Source organism: Takifugu flavidus, chromosome 6 (genome assembly GCF_003711565.1).
Source record: "Takifugu flavidus isolate HTHZ2018 chromosome 6, ASM371156v2, whole genome shotgun sequence".
In the NCBI taxonomy this organism is placed as follows: Eukaryota; Metazoa; Chordata; class Actinopteri; order Tetraodontiformes; family Tetraodontidae; genus Takifugu; species Takifugu flavidus.
In genome coordinates, this window is record NC_079525.1 from 6,609,583 (window position 1) to 6,628,422 (window position 18,840).

General features: G+C 40.0%; 2 protein-coding genes and 2 long non-coding RNA genes across 4 annotated transcripts; 2 read left to right on the plus strand and 2 right to left on the minus strand.

The window, feature by feature from the left end:
- Nucleotides 1-4,064: 4,064 nt before the first annotated feature.
- On the minus strand, nt 4,065-18,836 carry LOC130526915 (uncharacterized). The gene is made up of 6 exons (XR_008950878.1): nt 18,721-18,836; nt 18,245-18,329; nt 17,925-17,964; nt 17,562-17,722; nt 15,459-17,442; nt 4,065-4,589 (listed from the first exon to the last, which is right to left on the minus strand). It is a non-coding gene; the product is annotated as an uncharacterized LOC130526915 (long non-coding RNA).
- Nucleotides 6,626-11,230, plus strand: LOC130526851 (complement C3-like). The gene is made up of 15 exons (XM_057034830.1): nt 6,626-6,865; nt 6,965-7,121; nt 7,225-7,388; nt 7,660-7,815; nt 7,897-7,956; nt 8,103-8,193; nt 8,337-8,388; nt 8,974-9,061; nt 9,222-9,311; nt 9,434-9,539; nt 9,665-9,754; nt 9,831-9,914; nt 9,997-10,077; nt 10,267-10,414; nt 10,980-11,230. The coding sequence occupies exons 2-15, from the start codon at nt 6,971-6,973 to the stop codon at nt 11,122-11,124; spliced, it is 1,506 nt and encodes a 501-aa protein (XP_056890810.1). The 5' UTR covers nt 6,626-6,865; nt 6,965-6,970; the 3' UTR covers nt 11,125-11,230.
- LOC130526921 (uncharacterized) lies at nt 7,208-9,176 on the minus strand. The gene is made up of 4 exons (XR_008950886.1): nt 8,954-9,176; nt 8,757-8,825; nt 7,696-7,827; nt 7,208-7,406 (listed from the first exon to the last, which is right to left on the minus strand). It is a non-coding gene; the product is annotated as an uncharacterized LOC130526921 (long non-coding RNA).
- Nucleotides 12,595-14,308, plus strand: LOC130526888 (uncharacterized). The gene is made up of 3 exons (XM_057034888.1): nt 12,595-12,853; nt 13,463-13,843; nt 13,928-14,308. Exons 1-3 carry the CDS (start codon nt 12,664-12,666, stop codon nt 14,269-14,271), a joined length of 915 nt encoding a protein of 304 aa, XP_056890868.1. The 5' UTR covers nt 12,595-12,663; the 3' UTR covers nt 14,272-14,308.
- Nucleotides 18,837-18,840: the final 4 nt, after the last annotated feature.

Sequence of the window (18,840 nt, forward strand, 5' to 3'; positions counted from 1 at the left end):
AAACAAAAGGATTGCATGATACTGGCAAATCAAACCTTCTGCCTTCTCTCCTTTCAGATTCCTCTACATGTTAGGTAAGGACACCTGGGTAGAGCACTGGCCATCACCTGCAGAGTGCTCCAGCAACCCCAGCCTGCAGGTCAAATGCAGGAGTCTGGATGACGCTGCAAACGAACTGTCCATCAATGCCTGCAGACAGTAAACGCCTTTAAAAAGCTGCAGCTTTTAATAGTGTGGAACTCACACCCCATTTCATCAAAATGCACGACTTTTGTTCCCTCAAATGTATTAAGTGTGGTGAAAGAAAGTGTGGTGAAAGAAAGACAAAATATATTATATTATATGTGTATATAAAATATATATATACACAAGCATGAAGGTGAAGTAAATGTAGTGGGTTGAAGATATTTTTTTCTAGTGGCATGATACTGCTTAAGGTAACATTAGGGGTTGGAGGGTGGGGTCTACCCTTTCTAAACCTATTGTAGCTCAACATTTTGTGGTTAGAGCCCCGGACAAGTAGTACAGTAGCTGCAGGGAAAAGGTGTGTATGGACATTGGCCTTCTGCAAATAAATAAATAAATCAAGTGAAAATTTGCCAAACCTTTCCTGACAAATTATTTGCAATGTTGTCTATTTGTGTTTGAAGTCACATCCTGTCACCGTCTTGTGTTTACCGTGGACAGATTTATATCTGAACAAAAATCAACTCGATAGATTACTAGTGAACTGATAATGCGAATAAGAGTTTTTAATACAACCGGACAGGCTGTGGGGGCATATGTTGTCTCATCTTTATTTTAGTTGCCAAAAACTGTCCTCTTTTTGGATATTTGGAAAGGATTGTGAGCAAGAGACTGGCTGTTGATGACAAAGAAATACTGAGGGTTTCCCCACCCACCCCCCCCCCCCCCCCCCCCCCAAAAAAAAAAACAGTGAATAATAAAGAAGAATTTGATCATCTAATGAATGTTTTTCTGCTTGCAGTAAAGTCAGAGACTGATACTTTTATACTGCCTCCTGTTCATCCAGAGCAAATATCAGGGTGGCATACTTGATTAACACTCAGGGTCAATTAGAGATGAAGCAAAACAAATCAAGCAACAGCACCAAAGCAAGTGGTATAATAATAAGGTTGACAACCCTGCAATGTCATAAATGTCCTGTAATGGCCCAGGTAAAAAGTAGGGGTGTTTGTTTGTTTGTTTATGCAATACATGAGTAAAATAGTTTATGTCACTGATAAAGATCCACATTTGATCACAATTATGATAAGCTATATTTGCAAAACACTGGGAAATGTTTCAGACCAAAGCTGTGATTGGTCTCGCCGTATCATGTCGTACAGGAGAGAAACCAGACGCTTGCAAAGCATGTAGGAAATTCTCAACACATGACAATCCACACGGATGAAAACCATACGTTTGCGCAGCACGAGGGAAATGTTTTACAAGAAAACAAACTATAAAGCCTAAATAAAACGCATATAGGACCCCACGCACAGGAACCTCTTTTTGTTATTCTTGACCATGTTATATTCAGCCTTCAAAACAAAAAACTTATTGGAAATGACTGCTACTGTAATTAATGTGCATATGAACATAAGAATCTTGTAAATGAGCAAAATCTCCCCTAAAACTACGTCAGTGCCGGAACGGGAATTAAGGAATCCGGCTTACCGTGTTTAGCGGTGGTTAGTTTTGAATTTCTCTTTATACATGACCACTCCGTTATTTATAATGTCTTCGGGTGAAGACTTGAAGTCTTTCGTGAAAAGGTTGCTAACTATTGCTGCGGAAGACATATTAGTAGCATTTCAACAAAAGATTAGCGAGTATGAAGAAAAGATCGATAGTCAGCATCGACTTTTGGAAAAATTGAGACCAGACACGACGATACTCCCTACCGGTGAAGTCTAAAGCTTTTTCAAACACTATCGAGTATAATTGCTGCATAAATACGTGTGTATTGTCTTTATGCATAATGCTTACAGAATATGCACCTTTCGAATAATCTTTAGAACTCTTTTGGTTACCATATAAGACTCGGTCTTGGCCCGTGTGCCCTGTTCTCCGCGCGTTTTTAATGTTTTCAAAATAAGTGTAGTATCATCTAGTGGTGCTTTCTGTTATAATCTCAAGTGAGTTGGATTTGGCAATAGTCTACATACTCACAAAACATTCCGATTCAGAACGCTGGCAGGCTATTCATGCAATTTGACCTTTTCGAAAAAAACACTAAACCACAACAGGAGCACAGACCAGGGCCATATATGCTCCAAAAGAGGCAGACTTTCTCAAACTCATCGAGCATTTAAAGGATTAATTTTTAGTCATCTGCTTCGTCTTCTGTCCAGTTTTAAGAAACGCGTAACTCTGGTTACTGATGTCTGCAGAGACCTCACAAACCAGCTCAAAAAGGCTGAATTAAAGGAAGCTTTATGAATGGGTCACACAGGGCAATTCACCAAGAAAGTGGAGCATATTTCACCACTTAATATTTTGTAGTCTATTTTTTACTACTTTTAAATATATATATAAGCTTTATTTATAAAGTGTCAATAACAATGAATTGTCTCTCCAGACTTTCCACAGCAACATGCCTATAAAGACAAGTGGGTTTTACTGACCATCACTGGAACTATGATCTGGCCTCAGATCCTCCACAAATAAAAGAACATCTGTCCAGCACTTACAAGAAGGAGCAACCTGTGATTCAAAACAATGAAATGCTTCTTTCTATTGATCAGGATCATGACCCCAGTGAATATCCTACTTTGGACTTGAATCTTGATGATTCTCTACAAAAGACTTTAGCCATTATGTCGGTAATGAATTCTGAGGAATCAGAACCAAACCTGCAGCTGTTCTCTCACAGCACACATGAGGACAGTAATCATAAGGGAGATCAACAAAATGACTCTGGATCAACTCTTCGTAAACAAAACCATCCACAACACAAAGGTGAGCTGAATAGTCCCAGTATTCACAGCTCAGCCAAGCTTCAGCCTCATTCTAATTCAGTCTTTTTTATTCTGTGACACTCTAGATTTTTAAGGGCAACATTTTGTCATGTGCAAGGAGGAAGATGGGGAAGTTCTCATCAACCGGGGGCAGTGGAACACTGAGAGGAACTCTGGTCTGGACCCAGAGGACACAAAACCTCAACACATGAAAGAGGAACATCTCAGGATCACTGCGGACGAAGTTGTATTGAAGCAGGAGACTGACGCATCCCTTTCCCCCCCTAGTTCTGAAGTATACAGGGAGGTTCAGACCCTAAATCCTGATAAAACTACAAAACAGTCTGTGACCAAGTTGCCACTTTTGAATCCTGTGATGTCAGAACCAAACAGTGACCCACTGCTGCTGCTTTCCCAGCTTTCCACCAGCTGTCGTGAGGACAAAGTCATAGGTCAAAGGAAAACTAGACGTGGTGGCTCTCGGTCAACCAAGCAGGACAAGAATATAACACAACCCCGACAGCGTGCAGGTAAGCGGCATGCTAAAGATGTTCAGAAACCTAGCAAACTAAAAAGAAACTGTAATTCTGACAGAGGTGAAAAGTCTTTAAAATGTGATACCTGTGGGAAACGTTTTAAATTTAAGTCCACTTTGCACATTCACATCAGAATTCACACAGGTGAAAAGCCATATGTGTGTAAAACATGTGGGAAATCTTTCACACAACAAGGTCACCTGAGTTCTCACATCTTAATTCATACAGGTGAGAAGCCATATGTGTGTTTGACGTGCAAGAAAGGCTTCTTACGAAAAAAGAGTCTGCGCGATCACATGATAATTCACACAGGTCTGCAGCCACATGTATGTGTAACGTGAGAAAGGTTTCATTCTGAAGAAGGACTTGACCGCCCACATAAGAACCCATAATGCCGAGAAGCCACATGTTTGTCAAACATGTGGAAATGCGTACACGCTAAAATCCACTCTGAGATCTCACATGCGAGTCCACAAGTCGAAATAGACTTTATAAGATGGGAGGTGTTTTACATCTCAGCTGGGAGTTGTTCAACTACAGTGGATTGCAGAAGTTGTCGTACCCCTTGAACCTTTCTACGACCACAAATGGAAATATGCTTTATTGGAATTTTGTCTTAAAGACCAACACCAAGCTGCACACTCGTAAAGTAAAAATTATACAGAGTACAAATTATATATCTACCTTTTTCTGCAATCACAGCTGCATGTCTTTTGGGGTATGTCTCTACCATGTTTGAATATCTGCAGACTATAAATTTTACCCATTCTTCTCTGAAAAGACACTCAGGCTGAGTCAGATTAGATGGGGAGCGTTCGTAAATGGTAGCTTTCAGATGTTGCCACAGATTCTTGAGAGAAGTATAACTTTTAAGTGGGCCAGTTAAAATATGGAATATATTTTGCAGTTTAGCAGGTATTCTTTACATATTGCCCAAAATATGGAAAGAAGAAAACCCCTGAGATGTTGTCCAGAGTGATCTGCAGTGTTGATCAGAGCACCTTCATCCACATGTTTCCTCACATGGCATCTGGCAAACTGCAAAAGGACTTCTTATGGTTTTCTTTTTACAATGGCTTTCTTCTGGCACCTCTTAAAGGCCAGATCTGTGCAATGCACAATCAGTAGTTGTGCTGTGGACAGATTCTTGAGCTGTGGATCTCAGCTAACCCTAACCTGTGAGATTCAAAGCTTTTTATTTCCCAACCTTGCTTGTTGCACAGAACAGCTGTATTTGTGCTGAAATTAGATTACACACATCATTCAACAATCATCAGGTCAACTTCTGAAGGCAATTGGTTGCATTCAGAGAAAAAGGGAGTGAATAATTCTTTGTATGGTTTTTCACATTAAATTTCAGTGTTTGTGGTTGTGACCAAAGGTGGAAACATTCAAGGAGTGTGAATACATTTGCAAGCTACTATAGATAGTCGACACAGTTGAGAAGCCATGTTTGAATTTGTACAGGTTTTGTTCAAAGAGGTTGTTGACTCGCGCACAAAAACATCCACATAGACAAGAAGCTGTATGTTTTTAAAATGTGGAAAGCTTTCATAGAATTAGCCTGTCTACCCCCATGAGTGGTAAAGTGTCCTGTCAGTGCTTATTAACTGAAACCTCAATTGTATAATGTTAGGTTCAAACAACCTGAAACACGAGAAAAACAAATGAGGCAAAGACAACAGTTTGGAATTTACTTGCAAGGAGAACGGAGAGATGTGCTCAGTTACAGATCTCCAACACGTTCTGACGCACACCTCCCGCCATCCTTCTTTTATTGAAATGAGAAGGTCCCTAGCTACAGAAGGCCTTCACTGATTTGATTAGCTTATCTCGCAAACAGCACATTCTTCTATATCAGACAGATTAAGAGAACATCTCCTGGGTTCGGCCCTACAGCTCTGTCTCCAGTCAATGCCACTTCTCCAACAGCCGCCGCCGCATTTCTGTCGCCCTCGACCAGAGAAATTCGAGGTGACATACCAAGCATCACGAACCTTAAGCATTAGCAAATAATAAGAAGCATTAAGTAATGAGAGACACTACGGCAAGAATAAGGAATATAACAAGGCAAAAGCAAATAAGAGATAACTTTAACATAATGGATTACAGATGGGTTCACTGAGACACTTGATCAGAAAGTAACAAGTATGGGTGAAGAGTTACAAACAAAACTGAACACTTTTAATGACATTAGTTTTGTGATTTCAATTTATTTAAATTGAGTTTTCAATACAAATAAATTGCTATTGCTTCAACTTGATCAAAAGTTCTTGGTACCATTTGGATATTTTCTTTCTGAACACAGTAAAACACAGCAGATGCAGGATCACTTTTAAAGCAGTCATCTACTGAAAGTTTACTTCACATCCTCAAATCATTTAAAAATTAAATATTAATGCTTTATTTTCTGAAGCTGGTTATTTTATGAATGTCTGAATGTATCTGATTGTTGTTTCTGATATTTTCCAGTTCTACAGGCTCAGGATGTTTGGGGGGTGAAGTACACCAATGGTCACATCTTTGCTGTCAAAGGATCAACAGTCAACATCAGCTGCACCTATATTTACCCATGGTATGGTACAGTTATACATAAATTCTGGTTCATAAAAGAGAGGAGTCAAAACCAACCGTGTGGGGCATCTGAGGTGAGAAGGTAGTTTTTCTGGGGAGGACTCAGCATTGATGAGGGTGCGATCATTTGGATCAGGATTTGACTGATTCATCAGTTCCTGGTTTATCATTAAAGGTTTTCAACTTTCTTTTTCAGAACGGCCAGTGAAGGTGACCAGCATCATGCTGACTTTTATCGGCTTTGTTCCGGCTGCTTTTCTCCTTTGGTGTCTGTGGATGAGGTAAAGTGGTTAAAACCCATCACCCAACACCAACATCAGAGCAGCAGACACACAGTGAGTGAGTGAGTGAGTGAGTGAGTGAGTGAGTGAGTTAGTGAGTGAGTGAGTGAGTGAGTGAGTGAGTGAGTGAGGAGTGAGTGAGCGAGCTAGCTAGCTCGCTAGCTCACTCACTCACTCACTCAAAGTGACCTCAATTAAAGCACATCTTTACATTGTTGTATGTTTTGCTCTCTCTCTCTTTCCCTGGGCTGCTTAGTAATTTTTGCAAAGGTAATATTTTTTAAGATGACAATTTTCAAAAGGATTTGCTTCAGTGCATAGCTGCATTTTTATATATAAAAAATCCCTCCCTGCAGCGTTTTTGATTCACTCCTCATTTCATTTTCCTTGTCACCAGGGTGGTCTCCGCGGTGACGACCCTCAGATCACCCTCACTGCCTTTGTTCTCATAGCGCTTGCAGAGGCCAAGCAGGCGGGCATCAGCTGCAGTGATCCGACCATCAGCCTAGATGTAAATATGAATGTTGTTATCCCACTTTTTTTACTCACTGATCATGATACACTCCTTTATCTTAAAAATACTTTCATCATTCTTTGACTTTTCTTTCAGTCAGTCATGCTCAGGACAGCAGACTATCTTAAGAAAGCCATAGAGCAAAGTGGCAGGAGGCCGTATACGGTGGCCATCGCCTCATATGCACTCGTTCTCCTGAAGAAGCCTCAGCAATACAACCCCTTATCAGTCCTGATAAGGTCTGCTGATCCAGGTAGAGAGTTAGTGGCCGATATGTAGAAAAGAGTGGGTATACTTGGTGTTGGTGCAGATAACAAATGAAATAAATAAATAAATAAATTGTGACTGTCATTCAGAGCGTAACCACTGGCCTGACAGTCAGAACACTTTATTCACGCTGGAGGCGACGGGGTATGCCCTGCTGGCCCTGGTCAAGCTGGGACGCATGGAAGAGGCTGAACGGGCATTTAAATTTCTGAACAGCCAGAGGAGGAGAGGAGGGGGCTTTGGCTCCACTCAGGTAAGTGCTGCATTTCCTCTGAAATAGAAATGTTTTCCCAAGTTAGGTGCCGGAGATTTACAGCTATTAAAAGACTTTGTAAAAGGTTTGGATTGATGTTGGTGTATTCTGATGGGAGTCTGTCACAGTTCTGATGTATTTGATTAACAGTTTCAAGAGTTCTCTTAATATATAACATACAAAATATATTAAAGCTTGTGTCAACTTTAGTTTTCATCTTTGACCTAAGCTAGCAACCTGCTCACTACTGTGCTTCTGCTCCATCTCCCAGTCCACAATGGTGGTTCTCCATGCACTGTCGGAGTACCTGATCATGAAACCTCCTCCAGAGGACCTCAGCCTGGACGTGGATGTCAGGATACAAGGACGCAAAGAAATCCGCTACCACTTTGATCCCAGCTCAGCCTACGCCGCTCGCTCCTCCAGGGTGAGTGACGCTCTGCAGCAGCATATAAATCTGTTTGTCATCACATTTTCTCTTTTTTTACTATTCACTTTTTGTTTGTAGCTGCCTGCTAACCTTGATTTGGAAGTGGAGGCTCGAGGGAACGGAGAGGGTATACTCGAGGTACAAACATGGCGTCATCTGGTTTCCTGGTTACTTTTGTAAAATACCTCCAAATGTATCTAATAATACCTGAGAATTTTACTGTGATTTGATGAGCTTCATAACAGTGTTTGTTTTTAATTTATTCTCTTCTATGGTGTCTCCAGGTTGTGACGCATTACAACCAGCTACACGTGGTTGAAGAGGAGAAACCATGCAAACACTTTGAGCTCGCCGTCACTATTGAAGAATCCAGTGGTAAAATTTTATTTTCCCTGAAGAGCCCTGAAATGTTTGTTATTTAAGTTGGGGCAAATTTTAATCATCAATGCCTGTAACATAAGTTTCTGTGGATGCTTTGTGATACCCAATTTTTCTATTGAAAATATGTTCTCGAAAAGAAAAGCCTCCAGCAGATGTAGAAAAGTCCTACCAGCTCACCATTAAAGTCAGGTGAGTTCATATCCTGTACTGTTTTCAAAAGATTTTGTGTGAGGGGGCTGTCAGGCCAGAGGCAGCAGCCACTTGTGCAGGAGCTAGGAAAAACTACCACCTGTAGAAGTCAGTTAATATGAGTTTATGAAAAACTCATCAGTAAGTTAAATCCAATAAAAAGCAAAAGGGCAAACAGAAGTACTGGAAACTTCAGGGATGAGGAAAACCAGCAGCAGAAGCTGGAGATTGGCCCCTTGAGGAGGCACAGAAAAATAGATAAAGTTCTGAGGTGAGCATAAAGTCTGTCACAGGTAAAAATGCACAGAAGGGGGAAAAAACAGGAGACGTAGCTGTGGCGCTGGCACAGATGTAACATGCAGAATTACCTGGATTAGAGGGAAACTGGGGCCTTTTAGAGAGAGCTGATTGGTCAATGGCTGCAGCTGCTTCCGATGCTGCAGGAAGCAGGAATGAGGGTGGAAAGGGAGGGAAGGGAGAGAGAGAGAAAACATGGCACCAGATCAGCCAGGAAAAAAAGGACCGTGACATTTTTATCAGGAGTGCAACAAAAATGTGACTCAACAATGGTTTTCTGTCCTACAGAGCTTTAGGACCACAAGATGTCAGGATGGTGGTTCTGGATATAAGTCTTCCAACTGGCTTCACTCCAGAGAACTCAGACCTGGAGATGGTAACTCATCAGTCACTATAACAGAGTTATTACAATAGAATGATTTATAACTGTTTCCTGTTCATAATGTGAAAAAACAGATGCACAGGAGAGGAAATAAATGAGCTATATCAGTATTATTAAAATCAACAAAAATGTGGTAATAATCTGTTTGGTCTAGCTGTCCAACTCAGTGGATCATTACATAAGCAACTTCAAGATTGTGGATAACCTGAGTGATCGTGGTTCACTGATCATCCACCTGTTCAAGGTAAAGAAAGGCAGACTGCCCTTTCCCCACCGCTGCCACCCCCCTTCACAAAAACCTTTTCTGAATGATCTGGATCATTTGGTTCATTCACCAGAGAGAAAAAGCATTTGTCCTCCTAACAGGTCTCTCACAAAGAACAAGAAATCCTGGTCTTCAGGCTCCAGCAGAGCTTCAGGGTGGGTCTTCTCCAGCCATCCTCAGTTACCGCCTACCAGTATTACAGCCCAGGTAGGAGAACAATCATCACTCAGTCCTTCCGAGTGTTTGGGTCTGTTGTCACTCCAACGATGAATGTGAGGTGAAGGTCACTGGTTCGATATATCTTTGAGAAATGTCTCTGCTGGCTGTCACAGATCACCGCTGCAGTCGCACCTATTCTCCCAGCAGAAACACAGAGGAACTCACAAAGATCTGCAGGGACAACGTCTGCCGCTGCACACAGGGTAACATGTATGCATGCTACAGCTCAGCATTCATGTGCTTGCTAATAGGTTTGTTCTATTTGCTCATAATGTCCAGGCGACTGCTGCATCTCCAAACCTGACACTGAAAACTTTCCCAACAAAGAAAGAGAGACATTTGCCTGCAGTTCTTTACACCACGGTATAACACAGACACACACTGTCTCTCTCAAACTTGCCTGTTTGAGTCATTGGTCCATGTGAGAAAGTTTCTTATTCTTCAGTTTTCAAGGTGAAGGTGTTGAGCATGGTTCAGAGTTATTACGACAAATACGAGATGGAAATCATACAAATTATCAAGCTGGGTGAGTCTGAACAGTCTATCCTTCATCTGCTCATATTTGAATGAAAAGGTGATTACAGAAATAAAAGTCTAATGAATCATGGTTTTGACAACTAGACCACCTGAATAATCATCATATAAACTGCTGTTGCTTGAACTCGACACTAAATTCTATTCTAACTGGTGGATGGGAATTCTTCCTGTCCTGCAGGTGTGGAGCCTGGAGTTGAACAGGGTCAAAGAAGGTTCTTCCTGTCTCATGGAGGCTGCAGAGATGGACTGGAACTTAAACTGGGTTCCCAGTACCTCATCATTGGCCCCAAAGAGGACCAGTGGAGCATCGACAGCAATACCAATCAGTAGGAAAAGCAATTATTTTAAATAACTCTTTAGTGGACCATAAAAGTGGGGCCTCTTGGCTTGTAAAATTCAACTGGACTCCCTTTAGTATTTTGCAGTTGTTTCACCTGTTATCCAAGAAGTTTCTTCAGTTCTAAATTAGCTGGTGGGAATCCCAGAGTTATTTCCTATGCTGGTTTAATGAATGCAGTTGTTAGTGGTCGTTGGTGGTCATTTGCATTAGTAAAAGGCGATCCTCACGGTCATCATGTGAGATTGGGTGTGGACACTTTCCCAGGGAGGGATCTAAGGACAGGATGACTGAGAACGTTCATCGATAACTGGACGCTCATTTTATTTTAAAAATTAGTGCACATCTTAGTGATCTTTAGAAATACGCTCTCTAAATTCTGTTCTGGAGAACAAGTTTAAGTTCAAGTTCTAAGTTCTGACAATAGAACTTGAACTTAAAGTCTTCTTACTCTGAAGACAAACCTAATCTGTCACACATTTAATATTAACTTAGAAAAACAAAAGGATTGCATGATACTGGCAAATCAAACCTTCTGCCTTCTCTCCTTTCAGATTCCTCTACATGTTAGGTAAGGACACCTGGGTAGAGCACTGGCCATCACCTGCAGAGTGCTCCAGCAACCCCAGCCTGCAGGTCAAATGCAGGAGTCTGGATGACGCTGCAAACGAACTGTCCATCAATGCCTGCAGACAGTAAACGCCTTTAAAAAGCTGCAGCTTTTAATAGTGTGGAACTCACACCCCATTTCATCAAAATGCACGACTTTTGTTCCCTCAAATGTATTAAGTGTGGTGAAAGAAAGTGTGGTGAAAGAAAGACAAAATATATTATATTATATGTGTATATAAAATATATATATACACAAGCATGAAGGTGAAGTACGGTAAATGTAGTGGGTTGAAGATATTTTTTCTAGTGGCATGATACTGCTTAAGGTAACATTAGGGGTTGGAGGGTGGGGTCTACCCTTTCTAAACCTATTGTAGCTCAACATTTTGTGGTTAGAGCCCCGGACAAGTAGTCAGTAGCTGCATAATTGTGTATGATATCTGCAGGAAAAGTGTGTAAGATCACATTGCTTCTGCACAATAAATAAATAAATCAAGTGAAAATTTGCCAAACCTTTCCTGACAAATTATTTGCAATGTTGTCTATTTGTGTTTGAAGTCACATCCTGTCACCGTCTTGTGTTTACCGTGGACAGATTTATATCTGAACAAAAATCAACTCGATAGATTACTAGTGAACTGATAATGCGAATAAGAGTTTTTAATACAACCGGACAGGCTGTGGGGGCATATGTTGTCTCATCTTTATTTTAGTTGCCAAAAACTGTCCTCTTTTTGGATATTTGGAAAGGATTGTGAGCAAGAGACTGGCTGTTGATGACAAAGAAATACTGAGGGTTTTCCAGCAACCCCCCCCCCCCCCCCCCCAAAAAAAAAAACAGTGAATAATAAAGAAGAATTTGATCATCTAATGAATGTTTTTCTGCTTGCAGTAAAGTCAGAGACTGATACTTTTATACTGCCTCCTGTTCATCCAGAGCAAATATCAGGGTGGCATACTTGATTAACACTCAGGGTCAATTAGAGATGAAGCAAAACAAATCAAGCAACAGCACCAAAGCAAGTGGTATAATAATAAGGTTGACAACCCTGCAATGTCATAAATGTCCTGTAATGGCCCAGGTAAAAAGTAGGGGTTGTTTGTTTGTTTGTTTATGCAATACATGTGTAAAATAGTTTATGTCACTGATAAAGATCCACATTTGATCACAATTATGATAAGCTATATTTGCAAAACACTGGGAAATGTTTCAGACCAAAGCTGTGATTGGTCTCGCCGTATCATGTCGTACAGGAGAGAAACCAGACGCTTGCAAAGCATGTAGGAAATTCTCAACACATGACAATCCACACGGATGAAAACCATACGTTTGCGCAGCACGAGGGAAATGTTTTACAAGAAAACAAACTATAAAGCCTAAATAAAACGCATATAGGACCCCACGCACAGGAACCTCTTTTTGTTATTCTTGACCATGTTATATTCAGCCTTCAAAACAAAAAACTTATTGGAAATGACTGCTACTGTAATTAATGTGCATATGAACATAAGAATCTTGTAAATGAGCAAAATCTCCCCTAAAACTACGTCAGTGCCGGAACGGGAATTAAGGAATTTCCGGTTTACCGTGTTTAGCGGTGGTTAGTTTTGAATTTCTCTTTATACATGACCACTCCGTTATTTATAATGTCTTCGGGTGAAGACTTGAAGTCTTTCGTGAAAAGGTTGCTAACTATTGCTGCGGAAGACATATTAGTAGCATTTCAACAAAAGATTAGCGAGTATGAAGAAAAGATCGATAGTCAGCATCGACTTTTGGAAAAATTGAGACCAGACACGACGATACTCCCTACCGGTGAAGTCTAAAGCTTTTTCAAACAATATCGAGTATAATTGCTGCATAAATACGTGTGTGTTGTCTTTATGCATAATGCTTACAGAATATGCACCTTTCGAATAATCTTTAGAACTCTTTTGGTTACCATATAAGACTCGGTCTTGGCCCGTGTGCCCTGTTCTCCGCGCGTTTTTAATGTTTTCAAAATAAGTGTAGTATCATCTAGTGGTGCTTTCTGTTATAATCTCAAGTGAGTTGGATTTGGCAATAGTCTACATACTCACAAAACATTCCGATTCAGAACGCTGGCAGTCTATTCATGCAATTTGACCTTTTCGAAAAAAACACTAAACCACAACAGGAGCACAGACCAGGGCCATATATGCTCCAAAAGAGGCAGACTTGGAATGGGTCACACGGGCATTCACCAAGAAAGTGGAGCATATTTCACCACTTAATATTTTGTAGTCTATTTTTTACTACTTTTACTATTTTAAATATATATATATATCTATATATATATATATATATATTATATATATATATATATATATATATATATATATATATATATATATATATAAGCTTTATTTATAAAGTGTCAATAACAATGAATTGTCTCTCCAGACTTTCCACAGCAACATGCCTATAAAGACAAGTGGGTTCTTACTGACCATCACTGGAACTATGGTCTGGCCTCAGATCCTCCACAAATAAAAGAACATCTGTCCAGCACTTACAAGAAGGAGCAACCTGTGATTCAAAACAATGAAATGCTTCTTTCTATTGATCAGGATCATGACCCCAGTGAATATCTTACTTTGGACTTGAATCTTGATGATTCTCTACAAAAGACTTTAGCCATCATGTCGGTAATGAATTCTGAGGAATCAGAACCAAACCTACAGCTGTTCTCTCACAGCACACATGAGGACAGTAATCATAAGGGAGATCAACAAAATGACTCTGGATCAACTCTTCGCAAACAAAACCATCCACAACACAAAGGTGAGCTGGTAGTCCCAGTATTCACAGCTCAGCCAAGCTTCAGCCTCATTCTAATTCAGTCTTTTTTATTCTGTGACACTCTAGATTTTCAAGGGCAACATTTTGTCATGTGCAAGGAGGAAGATGGGGAAGTTCTCATCAACCAGGGGCAGTGGAACACTGAGAGGAACGCTGGTCTGGACCCAGAGGACACAAAACCTCAACACATGAAAGAGGAACATCTCAGGATCACTGCGGAGGAAGTTGTATTGAAGCAGGAGACTGACGCATCCCTTTCCCCCCCTAGTTCTGAAGTATACAGGGAGGTTCAGACCCTAAATCCTGATAAAACTACAAAACAGTCTGTGACCAAGTTGCCACTTTTGAATCCTGTGATGTCAGAACCGAACAGTGACCCACTGCTGCTCTTCTTTCCACAGCTGTCGTGAGGACAAAGTCATAGGTCAAAGGAAAACTAGACGTGGTGGCTCTCGGTCAACCAAGCAAGACAAGAATATAACACAACCCCGACAGCGTGCAGGTAAGCGGCATGCTAAAGATGTTCAGAAACCTAGCAAACTAATAAGAAACTGTCATTCTGACAGAGGTGAAAAGTCTTTAAAATGTGATACCTGTGGGAAACGTTTTAAATTTAAGTCCACTTTGCACATTCACATCAGAATTCACACAGGTGAAAAGCCATATGTGTGTAAAACATGTGGGAAATCTTTCACACAACAAGGTCACCTGAGTTCTCACATCTTAATTCATACAGGTGAGAAGCCATATGTGTGTTTGACGTGCAAGAAAGGCTTCTTACGAAAAAAAGAGTCTGCGCGATCACATGACAATTCACACAGGTCTGCAGCCACATGTATGTGTAACATGTGAGAAAGGTTTCATTCTGAAGAAGGACTTTACCGCCCACATAAGAACCCATAATGCCGAGAAGCATACACGCTAAAATCCACTCTGAGATCTCACATGCGAGTCCACAAGTCGAAATAGACTTTATAAGATGGGAGGTGTTTTACATCTCAGCTGGGAGTTGTTCAACTACAGTGGATTGCAGAAGTTGTCGTACCCCTTGAACCTTTCTACGACCACAAATGGAAATATGCTTTATTGGAATTTTGTCTTAAAGACCAACACTAAGCTGCACACTCCTAAAGTAAAAATTATACAGAGTACAAATTATATATCTATTTATATATATCTAATTATATCTACCTTTTTCTGCAATCACAGCTGCATGTCTTTTGGGGTATGTCTCTACCATGTTTGAATATCTACAGACTATAAATTTGACCTATTCTTCTCCGAAAAGACACTCAGGCTGAGTCAGATTAGATGGGGAGCGTTCGTAATGGTAGCTTTCAGATGTTGCCACAGATTCTTGAGAAGTATAACTTTTAAGCGGGCCAGTTAAAATATGGAATATATTTTGCAGTTTAGCAGGTATTCTTTACATATTGCCCAAAATATGGAAAGAAGAAAACCCCTGAGATGTTGTGTCCAGAGTGATCTGCAGTGTTGATCAGAGAACCTTCATCCACATGTTCCTCACACATGGCATCTGGCAAACTGCAAAAGGACTTCTTATGGTTTTCTTTTTACAATGGCTTTCTTCTGGCACCTCTCAACCAGTAGTTGTGCTGTGGACAGATTCTTGAGCTGTGGATCTCAGCTAACCCTAACCTGTGAGATTCAAAGCTTTTTATTTCCCAACCTTGCTTGTTGCACAGAACAGCTGTATTTGTGCTGAAATTAGATTACACACATCATTCAACAATCATCAGGTCAACTTCTGAAGGCAATTGGTTGCATTCAGAGAAAAGGGGAATGAATAATTCTTTGTATGGTTTTTCACATTAAATTTCAGTGTTTGTGGTTGTGACCAAAGGTGGAAACGTTCAAGGAGTGTGAATACATTTGCAAGCTACTATAGATAGTCGACACAGTTGAGAAGCCATGTTTGAACAAAACCTGTACAAATTCAAAGAGGTTGTTGACTCGCACACAAAAACATCCACATAGACAAGAAGCTGTATGTTTTTAAAATGTGGAAAGCTTTCATAGAATTAGCCTGTCTACCCCCATGAGTGGTAAAGTGTCCTGTCAGTGCTTATTAACTGAAACCTCAATTGTATAATCACATGAATTTGATTACATATGTTTGCAAAATGCCCATTGGGATTTTTGGGATCAATTTCTCATTGAAGAGAGGTAGCAAGTGGTACTGCAAAAAAAAAAGTGGATATCAGACTAATAGTGTTCTCATCCCGTGAATTTTCATATTGTAAAAGAAAAAAAGGGGTTGTATTCTCTGTTGTATTGATTATCAGAAATTTATTCTCATGGCCATGAAAACTTGGTGTGGCTTGGAAAATGTATTTCTCTATGAAGAAACATTGCCTTTTTTTAGAAACAGGTGTCTTTTCCAGATATGGATATTTGTGGAAAGAAAATTCTGTGAGCCTCTCTGACAGACTGTTGAAACACTTGTTGGAATTGTTATGTGCTGCTGTGCAGAGAAAATTCAATTTCTTTTCCTTATAAGGTTCTTTGCTTAAATTCCATCCTTGTTTTTCCCCACAACACATCTTATATGTATTTCAGATGTAACATAAATGTATTGGCATCTGTTCTTTGATTAAACCGCTTTTAAAGTAAATTTTCCTTTGATTCATCACATGAGCATGAAGGTTTTTTCCCTACACTACAAAGTATTCAGCACTCAAAAAAGCTCCAGTCTGGGCCAAAAGAACTCAGAACCTCTTTGGGTCTAAAGGGGAAATACTGTGGAGCAGTCAACGAGGGAGGAGACTGACATTCTAATATTATGACAGGTCAGATGTCATGTTTTTAGCTGTGCTTTAACACTTGACAGGGTAAAAGGTGACACATGTGTTCTCTAAACACTAGAGTCCACCATGAAAAACTTGTAGTTTGTGTATACAGTATTGCTGACTTGGTCGTGTATTCCACCCGGCTAAGGCTTCATCTTTGCTGCAGGAACGTATTTTTCATCTGAACATTGACTTCAGGAGCATTTTTTGGCATTATAAAAGCCAAAATGTAGACAATAAGGAAAAGTTCCATCTGAAGGTTGGGATCCATTTTTCGGGTATTGGGAGTATCGTGAGTGCGTTACTGACTGTGAATGGTAGGAGGCACTGTGACACCCGTATTGTGTTCGAATGCAACTGCAGAATAGGAAGTGGTAGCCATGGTTGCTTCCCCTGCATTTATTACTTTCAATTGAACAAAAATAAAACCTAAATTCATGAACTGATTGCAAAAAATCAAGAGGGTAATAAATACTGATACAGAAAGGTAAAAAATATATCAAGCTGTTGCAGTCGTGTGACGCGAAAAACCAAGTATTAAGTAAAGAAGTAAAGTAAAAAGAAGTAAAATATGTTCATGTCATGCACACAAAAAAAATCTAATTTTTGCTGACAGGAAGTGGGTTTTCTAGTTGGGAAATTTGGTTCTAAAAATGCTTCTGATGACTCATTTCACCAACAGAACAACATCGGAAGATAAAAACACAAATGAAAGGTTTCTACTTGACTGTGCTGTAGATTGCATCAGTACTGTCCACGGCACCAGTTGTCCTAAATAAGGGGGGGAAATACAAAGTCAAAAGTGCAGCTTTGGCAAAAATGTCCACAGAAACAGTGAAAATGTTGACGATAACAGTTTAAGGATAAATGGCAGGAGGGCAGTGGCTGACCTCGGAGCAGAGCTGCGAAAACTGACTTCAGAGTACTGCACATCATCTTCCTCCACATGTTTTGGCTCGAGGTGTCCAGATGTTTTGACGTTGGAGCACAGATCTGTCTGGGCTTTGAGGAAGTGGACGCTGGTATATTCCTCCAGCTTACTGGATATATCCTGCAATGTAAAATTCCATTCATGACTGTGCTTCTTTCAGTCAGCTTGATGTTTGAACTGATTTGAAAATTGCTTATTTGCTGAGCTCCTTAATGGAGGCCTGGAATCCAAAAACTGAAATGGAAGATCAACTAAATGTCTCCTCTCTTTATTAAACTGCATTTAGAGATTGACAGGATGCTTCTCAGACAAATGAGTTTACCACTTTTGTCTCTACTGACTTCTTATGTGTGTTCTTCTTCCTGGTGATTTAATAAAAAAAATAAATTAATAAAAGAGTAGCAGCAAATCTAAATAATAACAATCAGAAATATGTAGAATAATTCTGCATGTATTTAATTGCATCTGAGTGTGGTTTGGTTGCCATAACAACAAACGTTTTCACTCGTACTGATGTCACCGCTGAATCAACACTCAGTTTAAATATTGCATGTTTCCCGCATTTTAATTCCTTCTGCAAATCATCACGTTGGCTGTAAAAAGCCTCTCCATATGAAACAGGGTCCGAAATCATCAACTTACCTAAACAAAACAACAAAGACTCCTGTAAGTCCAATAAGGAAAATCCCAACACCTGATCCGATGGCTGCCAGTTTCCATGGCCGAACTGCTCAACGGAAAATTAAATAAATGAACAAAGTTTGAGATTTTTAACCCTCTTTCTGCAGAACAGACACAATCCCATCCCTGGTTATAATGCTGGTTATTAGTAGCTGTTGCTGACAGTGAACTGAACAAGTTCAAACAGATCTGGAAACTGGAAAATTCAATTAAATATTTAAAAATTAAACATTTTTTATACTACTTAAAATTCAACGGTCAAGTATGTAAGATGTGTCTGAATGAAGCAGTGATGACAAAAATATTAAGAACTAAATACACACAGAGTAAAACACAGTAATACGTTTAAAATTATTATACAATGACACATGTCTACAGTTGTTAGATTCAATTCTGATTTACACATTTTACCTGTAATGAAGAAAGTAAAAACCCACCTGGGACAACAGTCACATTCACTGTAGACTCACTGTGTCCTAACAGGTTCCAGACTCGACAGGAATAACGTCCACTGTCTTTGGGCTGTGACCTGAGTGATGGCAAGTTCTGCTCTGATG

What these genes read in the sequence shown, in the direction of transcription:
- LOC130526888 (XM_057034888.1), top strand. Translation starts at nt 12,664, where the DNA reads ATGACCACTCCGTTATTTATAATGTCTTCGGGTGAAGACTTGAAGTCT. An exon ending in CACGACGATACTCCCTACCG is followed by an intron (nt 12,854 to 13,462) that starts GTGAAGTCTAAA and finishes TTGTCTCTCCAG; the next exon opens with ACTTTCCACAGCAACATGCC. An exon ending in AAACCATCCACAACACAAAG is followed by an intron (nt 13,844 to 13,927) that starts GTGAGCTGGTAG and finishes GTGACACTCTAG; the next exon opens with ATTTTCAAGGGCAACATTTT.
- LOC130526851 (XM_057034830.1), top strand. Translation starts at nt 6,971, where the DNA reads ATGCTCAGGACAGCAGACTATCTTAAGAAAGCCATAGAGCAAAGTGGC. An exon ending in GATAAGGTCTGCTGATCCAG is followed by an intron (nt 7,122 to 7,224) that starts GTAGAGAGTTAG and finishes ACTGTCATTCAG; the next exon opens with AGCGTAACCACTGGCCTGAC. An exon ending in ATCGACAGCAATACCAATCA is followed by an intron (nt 10,415 to 10,979) that starts GTAGGAAAAGCA and finishes CTCTCCTTTCAG; the next exon opens with ATTCCTCTACATGTTAGGTA.